The sequence below is a fragment of the Microtus oregoni genome, unplaced genomic scaffold (assembly GCF_018167655.1).
Source record: "Microtus oregoni isolate MIOR12 unplaced genomic scaffold, Mior012 000026F_ref0000081, whole genome shotgun sequence".
Lineage (NCBI taxonomy): Eukaryota > Metazoa > Chordata > Mammalia > Rodentia > Cricetidae > Microtus > Microtus oregoni.
Genome location: NW_024543085.1, coordinates 26,318,020 through 26,332,219, shown reverse-complemented (window position 1 = coordinate 26,332,219; position 14,200 = coordinate 26,318,020). Strand labels below are relative to the sequence as shown.

General features: G+C 43.3%; 1 protein-coding gene across 1 annotated transcript; it reads left to right on the top strand.

Annotated features, from left to right (window-relative positions):
• Nucleotides 1-451: 451 nt before the first annotated feature.
• Klf14 (Kruppel like factor 14) lies at nucleotides 452-1,426 on the top strand. Its single transcript, XM_041675318.1, has one exon. It carries the CDS (start codon nucleotides 452-454, stop codon nucleotides 1,424-1,426), a length of 975 nt encoding a protein of 324 aa, XP_041531252.1.
• Nucleotides 1,427-14,200: the final 12,774 nt, after the last annotated feature.

Below are 14,200 nucleotides of genomic sequence, written 5' to 3'. Positions count from 1 at the left end.
CTTAAAGGAAAAAAAAAGTTTCTAGGACTCCGCTGGACACCCAGCTGGCCAGGGACCAGGGGCGCGGGGGGGCGAGACCGGCAGGCTGCCCAGAAGTTGCGATCCGGGACTTGCGCGCATTGAAATTACCTGGCTCGCCAGCAGCGGAGAGAGAGCGCAGACAAGATAATTTCTCAGGCTGCTGGGAAAGCCTTAGCTCGCGCGGCAGCGCGATCCAGGGGTGTCCTCGGGCCGGGGCGGATCCCCACCACCCCCGCAGGGTCCAGAGAGTCAGGGGCGCGTCAAGCGGGGCGGGTTCAGCGCCGGCAGCGGCGGCTGCGGGACAGCAAGCGGTGCGCACCGGTCTCCGGCTTGTCCGGCTCCGAGCGGCGGGACGGACGCTCCGGGAGACTCTCCAGCCCGCGGCGGGCCGAGCTCGGACGGCGCTCGCCCGCAACCGGGCGCCGCCAGCATGTCGGCCGCCGTGGCTTGCCTGGACTACTTCGCAGCCGAGTGCCTGGTGTCTATGTCCACCGGACCCGTGCTGCACCAGCGCGCAACGAACCCCGAGGGAGCGGGAGCCGCAGCTGTCGCCGAGGTGGGTGCGGTGCCACGGGAGTCGGCAGGGACGGGTTCCGGGACACGGGGGGTGCTGTGGATCCCCCCAGTCCTCCAGATCCCCTCCCCTAACCCTGGCGAGGGCGATGGAGCCCCCCACCTGTTGGCTGCGAGCGCTTTGGCGGATCTAAGCTGCAGTGCGGTGGAAAGCTCCCAGGAGACCTCGGGAGAAGTCCCGTGTGCCTCAACTAGCTGCTGCGAGCCGACCTGGTGCTCCAGCCCCACTGGGTGCTCGGAGCCATTCCCGGTCTTCTTGGAGGAGGAGTTCTCCGGAGCTGAGAGCTCCTGGGGTGAACCTGCCATCCTGAGTGCACCTGAAGCCCAAGAAGACCCCGATGACAGCGGAGAGGGGCCCGAGGGGCCCGAGGGGCCCCCAGGGGCCCGCCCCTCGCCAGCAATGGGCCCGACGTTCCGGAAAAGGCCGATTACACCCGCCTCCAAGCGACACCAGTGCGCCTTTCCGGGTTGCAACAAAGCCTATTACAAGTCTTCGCACCTCAAGTCACACCAACGCACCCACACGGGGGAACGCCCCTTCTCCTGCGACTGGCTCGACTGCGACAAGAAGTTTACGCGTTCTGACGAGCTGGCCCGCCACTACAGGACGCACACGGGTGAAAAGCGCTTCTCCTGCCCGCTGTGCCCCAAGCAGTTCTCCCGAAGCGACCACTTGACCAAGCATGCCCGTCGCCATCCGACTTACCATCCTGACATGATCGAGTACCGGGGGCGTCGCCGCACCCCCCGCCCCGCACCCTCAGCCATGGCGGAAAGCTCTGGTTCCGACTCCAGCTCTGGCTCTGGCCAGGAGACCAGCTTCACTGCTTGACTGTAGGACTGTCCTTGCAGTCTGTCTTTCCCTCGAGCACAGCCCCCTCCCCCACACTCCCGCCCAGGCCAAGTCCTTTTCTCTCTGTAGATTCCTATGTTCCAGAGTCGTTAGACAAAGGCACAGACTTTTTGCTCCGCTCTGAGGATGGGTTCCAGACAAGCCTGTGGGACTCTGGAAAAGGACTGGGAGCCCAAAGATAGTCGGAAGTCTTGCAACGCAATTACCATCTGAAAGGAACACAATTACCATCTGAAAGGAACTGTTGCTTCAAAGCAGTCAGTTAGGAACCGAGGAGAAGGGATGAACTTCCGGTACTCTTCAACGTACTGAAGATTCTTCCTTCCACTGAATTCTCCGAGGCTTGAGGAACTCCCAGTCCAAAAAGACTCTGATGTCGCAGTCATTGACTAGGGCGGACTTTGGCGATGGTATCCAGGGTGGCAGTCTTGGAAATGTCCAGACTTGGATGATGAGAGGCCTTTGGAAACAGAAATTATTTCTATTTCTGTAAACAGCAATGTTTACTAATTTATTTCTATTATCTTTTAAACAAGAGTTCCAGGTTGATGGGAAGCTAATATTTTCCACTCTCCCAATTGTCCCAGCTATCTCTGCTTTGTGGATGTATGGCTGGGATGCGCTTTTTTGTGCCTGGGGAGTGGTATGGGTCTGCTTGCAGTTCCTATAGCATAATGTGGAACCCTGCGCTTGCGTTTTGGCCCTTTTCCTCTTAAAAAAAATTCCTTCTCAGGGGTGGTAATTTTCCGGCTCTCGACTATGAGAAGATTGATTAAGTAATTAGAAAACAATCATAATAGCACCAGAGAGAAAAAGCTGGTCTGAAATACTTTCTCCTTCACCTAGAAGGCAAGCTCAAGTCACTTTTGGGTGGGACGGGTGCAAAACAAGTCTTTTCACAACCATTGATAGAAACAGAGAGACGAAGTTCCCGCTGCCTCACCCTGTGTAATCTCAGGCGTGGTAGAGTCTATTCACTTCTTAGTGGCTAAGTAGGATTGAATTTCTGTGGAGGTCTGTACATTGTTGTTTCGGGTACAGGCGAGTTGGTGGGTGAGGGGAAAAAGGTGAGAGATTGGTTTGTTTTAGAGCGCTGCTGTCTTGGGTTTGCAGACAAAGCAACTAGAAATAGCTATTTTGAAAAAGGAGCATCTTTCTCTAACGACAGAATCTTAAATTAGGACCTCCTTGAAGGAATCGGACATCAGAAGTATTTTTCTGTGGTGTGTCCTAGCTACTGTGGATTGAAATCATTGGGGTGTGTGTGCCTGTGTTTGTGTATGTGCCTGTGTTTGTGTATGTGCCTGTATGTGTTCCTTTCACTAAATATGAGGCTAGAAGGCCTTTCCTAACCTTATAAGGTCCCCTATGGTCCCTCATGGATATCTTATACCACCCCATGAATCAACTTGTAAGGGATGTTGTAATCTCGTGGGAGCCTAAGAGGCACCCGATTAAGCAAACTGTTCTCCCCTGTTCTATATATTTAAATGCTGAAGCTTAAGTTATCTTGAAAGTTATATGCTAAGTTTCTGGCAAGTGCTGTGAGTAAAAGTGAAGTATTTGCCTTTTAAATGGCTTTCCTTCGTGCTTGTGTCCCCATTTTCTCCCTCCCTGCGACCTGAGACAGAGCCTGCCTTCTGTCTCCACGTGCCCTCTCCTGCTTTCTGCTGCTTCTGTAAACCTCTCTTGCTGAGGGGCTCCCCGAGTCCTTTGGCTATTGTATTTAATAAATATCTAAACCCTTCTCTTTCCTTTCCTTTTTATTCATTTATTTATAACTTTATTATGTCTTGGGGGTGGGGGACAGGATTTCGCTGTGAAGCCCTGGCTGTCCTGGAACTAGCTCTGCAGATCAGACTGGCCTGAACTTCAGAGATCCACCTGCGCTGCCTCCCAGGTGAAGTCCATTCTCATGCGCACACACTGTGGTTTTAAAGTGAGAATGGTTCTTTGGCAGCCTGGGAGAAACCTTTCCTTTGGGGCTAATGGACTAACTCAGTGTTGGTCTCTCTTCTTTTCCTGGTCCTGGGCATTCAGGCATCCGTGAGAGACTAAACGAGCACAAGCATGGCATTGGAATGCAACTAGGTTCTCATAAGCTATGTGGGGGGGGGGGATCCTTGGGGTAGCCCAAAGAAGGGGGCCTATAATCCTCAAGAGGTTCAGTATTTTATAATAAGGCCATGAAGAGCAAAGCAGATGGGATTTCCCTTGAATTACACAGAGGAAGAGGAAATCCTAACCTTAAAGGTGATTTTTTTTCTTTTTTCAATTAGTAAGAGAATTAAGAATCACTTAAGAGAATTAAGAATCCCTATAGCTTGTCTGTTTCCTCATACGAGGCTAGATAGTTTGGGTCCTATGGGACCCAGTGAGGTAAAGTTTTCTCCTTATCCTTTCACTAGGGAATTTACCATTGGGTAAGCGAACTAAATAAGCTAACAAGAACTGCTATTAACCATTCTGGAATTAAGTTTAAAAAAAAATACGTAGATTTCCAACTGATACATAACTTTCAATTTTCAAGGTCTCAAATAGTGTCCACAGTAGTATTCTACCTTGGGGATTTTCACTGAGAAAGCCCTCTGATACTCTACTGCCGTCAGGTCTTAGAGTGCCAATCAAAGAGACACTCACGACTCCACAGTGGACAGATGAAAGAGACAGGATTTTTTTTAATGGTCTTTCTTGATCTGAACATTCTTCTTCGTGTTCCAGCAGGTTTTGAGGAATAGTTATGAGTACGATACCTTAGGAGAACATTTTAAATCTCTTGGAATTCCTCTTTCTACTTTTTGTCTATCAGACCAGGCTTAAGGAGGAAATGTTTCTGGGGATTGGTTGGATTTGGGCTGAACCCCTATATCCTTACCCAACCCTCTTCTTCTCAGATCTGATATAGGAATGAACTAGTAACAGAATCTATTAGTAGAAGTCTTCTTGAAATTTGGATTGGAAGCTGGGAATTAATTCCAAGTCCGACCGTGGACGTGAGATAAGTGTATTTCTTATCTTGCATAGAGGAGGTGAAGGGAACAGGCTGACCCTGCCTATGGAGGCAATGATCTGTTCTTTGTCCCTATTTCTCTGTTCCTTTCCAAGCAAAGGATCATTGTGAAATATTTCTCTTTGCCCCGCCTACCTCTCACTTCTCCCATTAGAAAAAGATTACAATCTCTAGTTGGGGCATCAGGAATCAGGTCGTTTCCATTCTCCATCCTGCTCTCTCCTGTGACTCCGGCTTTGGTGTGCATACACATAGCTCCGATTCTGAGTTCATGTGCTCATGAACTGGCTGAGACCCAGATCTGCCTTCCAGAGGCAGGTCTGAAGAGAATCTGGCTCTTAACTACCTGGAGGACATCACTGCTGTCCAGGTAAGTGTTTCCTTTGTATGTCTTCCTTTGAGTGGGCCACCCAAAGTCTAAGAATTGGGTGATGTTGGGGACACAGAAAATTAGGAAGACCTTATTGATCATGATATAGCTTTATCGGCAAAGTACTGATATCTTGATTTTTATCGCTGTATCTATTGTTCATTTTATTGAGAATTTGGAGGGAAATACATAGAATACATATTATGTATATATACATATATATATTATAAATACATATTTTTCTCTTTTAATCCCTAACATATGTAAGTGTGCCTTTGATGTTCAGTCTTGATTAGGCATTCTGACTGGGACTAAGGGACTGAAATGGGGTGTCTAATTGCTAGGACACCATTTTAAAGCTTTTGTTAGCTTGAATCTTGCAGTTCTTTGAGTTTTTCAAGTCCAAACAGCTTATGCCAACAATGTTTTACCTTTAAATCACTGTTTTTGAAAGACATTGGAGATTAAGGTTTGCAAAAATGGGCCACACAAGAGGCTCGTCTTGATTCTCATAGATGCAGCTGAGACAGACTTGCGGCAGAAAGGGAATGGGTTACACAATTGAATGAACCGTTTTCTGCTGCCTTTATTCCCAACCTCACTGGGAAGTGGTGACTTTAGGTTCCAAACTCTCCCTATACTTTAGAACGCAAGCTCAGAAGGCCCTTGCCCTAAAATTGTGCTAGAAATTATCACACAGCATTAGGTCCATTTCCAAGCTTGATCTCAATCTGAATTGCATCTTTTCCCAAAGACCGATGGGAGAGACCAAGTTCTTTACCTCATATGGAGTAGATGCACTTTCTGTGTTTGTTCCTAGTTGTTGTTAGATTTATTGACTGTGTAAGCCCCCAAAATGGAATTTCAGGGACCTACTCAACTGAAATTCTCTGTGTTCAACCAGAGATAAAGAATTGATTTTATCATAAATACATAAAGAAGAATAGAGTATGCATTACATGGAAGTTTAAGAAAGTGAGAAGCAATGTCATATTATAAACCCAAAGGCAAAAATATATTTAAAAGAGTTGTGCCATATGTATGTTTTAGATACTGAATTCAAAAGACAAGCATGGAGCCAGTGAAAAAGTAAAAGGATGTGGTTGATTAAGTTAGAGAAAACAAATTTATTAAGAAGAAAGATCGCAGTTTTGGGCGAGAGAACTGATATAAAAAGAAAAATAAAACCAAAAAATACTATGTAAGACAAGATTATAAAGGAGGGTGATATTGTAGTCACTACTAAATTAGAGGAGGTGGTGGGAAAAAGATCTGACAAAAGAAGGAGAGCAAGTTTTCAGAGAAATCCCATCTCTACTGGAGACCTGGGGTTTATAAAAATTTTAGGAAGCATCTGCCTAAGTTTGCAGAGAAAATAACGAGAACTCATCCTTCTGGTACTGATGTAGGAATACTAGATGACTTGAAGAGCGAAATAATTAGATCTGTGGGAGAAAACAGAGGAAGACAAGACTCAGAAATATGTACAAATAATTAATCAAATGAATTTAAGAAGTTAAGCAGGAAAGATAACATGAACATCTTAGTAGCCTCCAAAATAAGTATGCGTTAAAAACAAAACACCCATTTGTTATTTAATTTACAAGGAAACCAGTAGTAAATGGTGATTTCTGAAGTTGGTAAAGAATGTCTATCAAAAGCCTTCTGCAAATATCAGACCAAGATGTTGAAATGCGATGTTGAAAGTTTGCAAGCATTCTTACCCAAATATGTGGTAAGATAAAATGGCTTAATAACCAAGAAGACAGTAACATAAAATACATCTATTTTTTATTAATATAACATTAATTATATATAACATATTTATATTATGTAAAATAATATGAACATAGTATTAAATTATAATTAAGCCATTGTAATTTTGGAAGTCTAAAAGCAAAGTTCTACATAGCTGAGATACAAAGAGAGATTAACGAAAATATAGAACTGAATGAGAACACACAGCACAATGCAGAATGGTGAATCGTGCTAAGGCTAGAAATGTAGCCTGGACCTTTTCTTGAAAGAAAGGCTGAAAGGAAATGAACTAAGGTTCTCAGCTAAAGAAGAAAAGGGAGACAAGCAAATGCAAAGGACACATGCCATGACCCCGTAGTCTCAGTTAGAAAGACAGTGAGCACAAAGCAGTTTTTAAAAGAGATTCTTAAAAGTAGATACACTGTATGTGTGATTTAAACTTTCACACAAGCAGGAGGTGGGACGTGATTATGAGATCCAAAAACAATCTTAGTAAGATCATGTTTTTAAAAGTTTAAAAGAAGAAATTAGTGAGACAGAAGACAAAATTAGTATAAGCAAAACCTTTAAAAGCCTAATAAAACCATTTTATTTAAAGGCAAATGAGGATTAAAAATAAGAGAGTTGGCAAAGAAACAAAATCATGTACCACGTGAGTAGAAATTTTAATTTTAAGAGAATAATACAAATAATTTAACATCAATAGGAAATGGTGGATAATTTTATAAGAAGAATATAGAATTTTATTTGTTTTTGTTTTTTTGTTTTTTGGTTTTTCGAGACAGGGTTTCTCTGTGGTTTTGGAGCCTGTCCTGGAACTAGCTCTTGTAGACCAGGCTGGTCTCGAACTCACAGAGATCCGCCTGCCTCTGCCTCCCAAGTGCTGGGACTAAAGGCGTGCGCCACCACCGCCCGGCGAATATAGAATTTTAAAATGGCCTGAGACAATATAGAAAATCTGAAAGTGAAATAGTAGTAGAAGATCTATTCTCCAAAAGGTTGGGCATTTGTATACACAAGTTATATAAATCTATAAGACATAGATTGCTTCATAGGAGCCGGAGAGATGGCTGCAGGAATAGCTGCTCTTCCAGAGGACCAGGATGCAGTTCCAGCCCCGGCATGGTGTCTCATAACCTTCTGTAACCACAATCCTAGGGGATCTGGTGCCCTTTTCTGGCCTCGATGGATGCTTAAAAAAATAGATTACTTCTAACTTTTATAAACTGCTCCAGAGCATAGGGGAAAAAAAAGATGTGAGTCTATTTATACAATTAGTTCTGATACCGAAAATGACAAACAATAAAGAATAATATATCTATTTAATCTATAAAAACAAATGCAAAAGTCCTAAACCAAATATTAGAAGTTTGAATTCAGCATTAAATGAGAAAGAAAAACATCACAATTCCATGAAGTCTATATCAGCAAGGTAAGATTAATTCAACAATAATGATATATCAACATTATATTCATGGCTGAATAAAAAAATCAAGCACATGTTCATATTTCAGCAATTATCAATCAGAAAATATAATAGACTAAAAGATTCCACACATCATAGCAAGAAACAGCATTTACAATCTTTGTGGAGGCAGCTGTAAAACTGTTACTGAGTGACAGAAGAAGTGGGGGTAAGTGGTAGAAGTCATGTCTGCGGGTGGTGGAATCTGGTGATTCTGGGAAATATTAGTTCTTCCTTCAGGTTTGCCTAAATTGTTAATACCATTTCCAACGCCTCCCATGGCTCTCCACTGAGTTGGCCTGCTTTGCCTTGATTTTCTTTTTTCCTCTCTCTTTTCTTTTTTGAAGCCAGAGCCTCAAGAATGCTAGGCAAACTATCTACCTCAGCTCTCATCATAGAGGAGAGAGAGAGAGAGAGAGACCTCAGAAGAACCAGAAGTAAAGAAGGGAAACTGTTTCGGCTGATGTCAAAATAAGATCAAGTTGAAATGATTGAACACCATAGTCCAGTGTAGTGGCTGGCAAATGGGTAGGAAGAATTGAATAAATACCTTATAAATAAACCCACAAATAGGATTCCTGATGGGTAGGAACAAAGCTACTTCATGTAAGCACAGAAAAAAATAGACGGGTGATAAATGCTACAGAAACAGTGATTAATCATGAGGAAAGGGAAGCAAAACATAGCACTGCTCTCTACCGCACAGCTTCCGAAAAGATAAATTCCTCATGGTAAACACTTAAACTGTTTAAAGTTAAAAATGTTGACAAATCTCTCTACTCTCATTAAACAAGGAAAGCTGTCTTGGTTATGACACAATTTTAGTTTTAGATATTGAATTATTTATTGAGGGGATAAGACTTGAACACAGGGCCTTATGCATGCTGGGCAAAAAAAAATCAAGAAGGAAAAGAATTTGGCTAAATCAAAATTTAAAAATAGCTTATATTTGAAAACCAATAAGTAAATAAATATTAAATTATAATCTGAGAAAAACAATAGCAGTCGAAATATTAATATCCAGGTTATATTAAAAGCCAAGCTTCAAGCCGGGCGATGGTGGCGCACGCCTTTAATCCCAGCACTCGGGAGGCAGAGGCAGGCGGATCTCTGTGAGTTCGAGACCAGCCTGGTCTACAGAGCTAGTTCCAGGACAGGCTCCAAAGCCACAGAGAAACCCTGTCTCGAAAAAAAAAAAAAAGCCAAGCTTCAAGAGATGAGGGGCTAGACTCATGTATACACAAAACAGCCAAGTGATCGACAGGCATTTAAGAAAAGTACAGGGTTAAGAGTGACAGGGGCACCATCCCTTTATATATTACTTGAATCAATTAAAAAGGCTAACATTTAACAAATATTTTAAAGGGAAGAAACTTATTATTTAAAAGCCAGAAGCATCCAGGTACCGTGGTTCACCCTGTAATCCCAGCATCCGGGAGACAGGAGCAGGGAAGTTCAGTCTATGCAAGTGCAAGCTACACAATGAAACCCTGCCCAAGAACATAAATAAGGGCAGGTATTGGAGTACAACAGCACGTTCTGGGTGAATGTTAATAAAAGCAAGCAAATGTGACATGCTACAGCGTCAAGTCCAAATTCAAGGCACAAACCATTAGTAAGATAGAGACTTATTTTATATAGAACAAAAAGTATACTAAGAATCAACCAAAAGCCACCTAAGACCTTTTGCCTCTATTGGAGGGCTGTCAGTTCAGGAGCTACGGCATCCTTTCTGTCACTGGGGCAAAGGGCTTTGTCTTCGCTACCTCTGTGGCTGTAATTTCACAGCAGGTGCAGAGGCAGGAAATGTCAGCAAATATCACAGAGGAACAATGTGAACCTTTGAGAAGCTCCCTACCCCTCTTCCACAATACATGCGTCCATCTTAGTTAGTCAGAATAGCTATTGAGGATTCGGGGTTTGACCCTGAACACCAGCAGCCCCTTCAAAATTTGTAGCTCTGTAAAGGGAGTGATGAGCAAAACCAAATGTACAAACACTTGCAAATCAATCTGAAGGAAAAAACCGTTGTGTTCTTTCTTATCTATAGCTCCCTGCCTCTGATTAATAAGCTCCCACCCCCATTTGTGACAGAGGGAACATGCAAATTTGTCAATTAAGGTAACAGAATTAATTTCTATTTGTTGTTTGCAGTTAAAAATATTCCCATTCCGCTTAATTTTGTTTTTGAGATAAAAGTGGAATCGATTCAAAATTCAAACTCTTTCCGAGCTGACTTCTCCCCATCTTCTTGCCGTGGGTTTCTGAATGTTGGGGAGTTTATGTATCCTCAGAACAGTAGACAGGAAGTGATTTCAGGATGGTGTGCAATGCTGGTCTCTGGGTCTTCACTCATTCTCCCTGCTTATGTGGCCAGGATGGAAGTTTCTGGGCAAATTGTGATTGTACCCAAAGAATTATAACAGATCTTGTCTGGGTTTTGTTCCTGTTTTGTTTTGCTGCCTTTCTGGTGCTCAGGCTGGAGTCTGAGGTCTGGCTAAATCTGCTCTTCGTGACATCCCCACTGAGTATGACATCTTGTCTGCAGTGTAGACTTTTGGGCTTCCAGTTTTCTCAGCACGCCTGCTCACTCCAGCCAAAGTGTGAAATAAAAAAATATTCTGGTTCTCCTCCATATCCCACGAAAGCCCCAGGGAGCTGGGTACAAACAGAAGCCATCTGCATAGATGCCTCCGCTTCGTAAGTGTCACCAATGTACCGTGCTATCAGTAGGCGTGGAGTAGAAGTGAGGAACTTACCCAGACATTACAGATTCTACCTTAGTGTAGACAGGGTTCCTAGTATCATGGTGCCTCCCCCGTCCTGGCATATGGAAGGAGGGACTAGTGGGCTACTTCTCAGGGACCTAAGGATCCAATTCTGTTCCAATCCTTCTAGCCTCCCTGCAGCCCTTGGCTCTTCCAATGGGAAAAACACTTGACTTTCTCACTCAAGAGGTGCTAACATCCTAAGTTTTCTCTACCTACTGACTGCATACAGTAAAAGTTCTGATTCAGGCTATGTACATTGCTCTTAATATTGCCAGACTTGGAGATTTCGGGTTCCCCTTTCCTTTCCCAACAAACATATCAGGACTGCTATTGAGTTGGAGATCAAATGTGCATGATGAAGTAGAGTCCTTTATTTCTATATCCCTGCCCTAGCAGCCTGGATACACTCTAGCTGAAAGAGAATAGTCACACAGAAAAGAAGGAAGGAAGAATGCGTAATATTTTTCAAAACAAATTTTCCCCCTTATGTCTATTTTGGTTTGCTTAAAGACGGGGTTCTAGTTTTGAAAGTAGAAGCAAAGAGGGGGAAAAAAATCTCTCTATTTTTCTTTTTTTACATTTTGTTTTTCCTGTCTAAGCCTTTCTAAGTGAAGACTTTTGTCAATATAAGGAAGGCAAAAGGAAGCTGTACTCTGTCTTTTGCAGGCCCCCCAAATCAGGAAAAGACCAAGACAGAGGAAGAGCTGCATCCCTTGTTGCTTTATGTGAGTGAGGGTGCGCGTAGATGGCAGAGACAATGACTGTAGAATCTTGTCATTACTGCTGGTCCCCAGGGAGTTCTAGAGCTTCCTGCCCCATCAAAGGAGGGATGGCAACTTGGTCAGTGAGTTCCAGCAGGGGTCAGCAATGGATTGCACTGGAATGTACAGGAAGGCCCAGAGGTGATGGGAAAGTCTTTCCCTCTGGCCTGTCATGTTGCCTTGGCTTTGCTCTTTAAAAACCAGGTTTCCTTGGGCATGCCATCCAGTCACTGTTTATCAAACATTTTCAATGTGTCAGACACTGCCATAGGCATGTTGGGGAAAAGGTGAACAGAAAGAAAGCTCTTTCGTATTCCAAAAGAAATATAGAAAATAAACAAGAAATAAATTATATAATGGGATAGTTGCTAGAAGATGTGGAATTAGGAAAAAGCAGAGATGCTAAGTGGACTTGAGGGTGCTAGTTGGGAGTACGAGTTAGGTTGAGGGCTTTGCTGTGCACAAAAGATACAAAGGAAGACTTGAAGGAGGTGAGGAAGTCAGCCAGCAGATAAAAGCATTCCAGGAGGAGAACAGAGCTAGGGGCTGAGGCTGAGACACAGGTAACTTGGCTGCAGCACACTAACAGGCAGAAAGGAGGGGGTGCTAGACTGTATGTACCTCAAAAGCTGCTGCAATGAATTTGTTTTCTTCTCAGAGTAAAACATATTCTTTGGTCTGATAGGGAATGATTTCATTAATCTAGCTAGGAAACTATGTTGCCCTGGATCAAACCAATGGTAGGAGGTATAAGGAGAAGACATCAAACGTGAATAGCTTTTAAAGGAAAAGCCTTTAGACTTCCCTAAAAGATTTACTATTGGGATGAAAAGAAAGAGTCCAGGAGCCTCAGAGGTCTTTGACCAAAGCATCTGGATAGAGTTTCCATCAGCTTAACTGAGGGAAGCCAGAAGTGGGGCAGATTTGTTGGGAAGAAAAGCATCCATTTGGGGCATGTTGGACTTTAGTGTATTGGGCATCCCAGTAGAAAATTTGAATAGGCAGCAAAATAAGTCTAGAATTTTAGAGAAAGTCTAAATAGAAAAACAACAGCAACAACATATATAGATATTATTTATACCTGTATGTCTGAATCATAAACAAAAACAACTATGGAGAGTGAAAGGGAAAAGGTTAAAGTTGGTCCCAAGAGCATTCATTCATGAGGAAGTCAGAAAGGCTAGGATCCAGCAAAAGAGACAGAGAGTAAGGCAGAAAGAAAGCCAAGAGCAAAACATCCCCAGAGCCTCACAAAGAAAGCACATAAAATGGGAGTGGGCCACATCATGAGACGTGGTTGCTAAGTGGTTGCTAAGTCAGGCCGAGGGCTGGGGAGTTGACCATCTCTCTGGCTCTCAGTCAATTACTGGTGACACAGTAAGAGCCAAGTGTGGTGGAGTGTCAGGAGAGTGAACTCAGAAAAAAGTGAGGACATTGAAGACCACAAGGATAAGGCACTATTGTGAGGGGTTTGTCTCGTTTTGTGAAGAAATGGAGTGGAACTCGGCTGGAAAAAACAGACAAGACAAGCGACTTTTGGGATTAAAGATGGGAAAGAAATTAACCTGTTAATGAAAATAACCCAAGAGGCAGTAAAAAGTTGTTAGTTCAAGACAGAAAGTGCTAGAACACTTTCCCTCTGCAGACAAGAACAGTGAGGTCTAGTGGATGCATGGGAGGATGGGCTTCCACTAACTGCATGGGTGTTTCATCTTAAAGCAAACTGTGTGGTAGACAGTGGGTAGAAGTGGTTGTGAAACTCACTGGAAGGTCTTAATGATGGCTCAGAATTTCTCAGGGAGTTCCGAAAGAGAAAGGTCACCAACCAAGTTTGAGACTAGTGCATGAGTGTGTAGGGTTTGAAGAGGGGGTGTGTAACGAAGTCACCGGGGAAACTGAGAGAGAAATTAACCAGGATGTGTGGTTGCCAGGCAGCCTGAAGAATTTCCCTGCGACTTCATTTAACCACATGGATTTAGGCACAGATTGGGCACACAAGCCGAGTTAACTGCTTTAGTTTGACTCAAAAGAAATCAGTGTGGGCAAACAAGAGAATTACCGGTAAGTGGGTGAGCATATGTGCAATGACAGAGCAGAGAATTTAAACTGGGTGCAAAGGCTGGAGAAAGATAGTGGGAAATAAATTCCCGGTGCAAATGAAATAATAGATCAGGAGTTCAAGGTCATCTACCACATGGTGAGTTTGAGGTCCTGTCTCAGAACACCCTGCACCTCAAAGAAAAGAGAAAGAAAAGGACAGTAATGACAAGAACAGAAGTGAGCCTGGAGACTAAATTATTAAGAAATATTGACAAATGACCCACTGAGATTTTTGAAGTAAATCACTAATTGAATCTTGTGACTGAAACATACAATTTATGACTTAATGTAACTATCACACTCAATGAAAGATAATATTGCTACAGAGTAATATGTGCTTGCAGGGGTCTGAACCTAACAAGGAGAGATTTCCTTGGGGATTCCTGTCAATATTTTCCATTGCTCAAGTGTTTCTTCTTAAGGAGAGGGAGCTACACTTTTGACGGTGTGATTACTGCTTTTATACCATTCATGTCAAGGAAAGAGACATCTTGAGCAGCTAAAAAGAAGGAGAAAAA

Bases quoted from the DNA above. Each gene is read 5' to 3' on its own strand.
- Klf14 (XM_041675318.1), top strand. From the start codon at position 452: ATGTCGGCCGCCGTGGCTTGCCTGGACTACTTCGCAGCCGAGTGCCTG.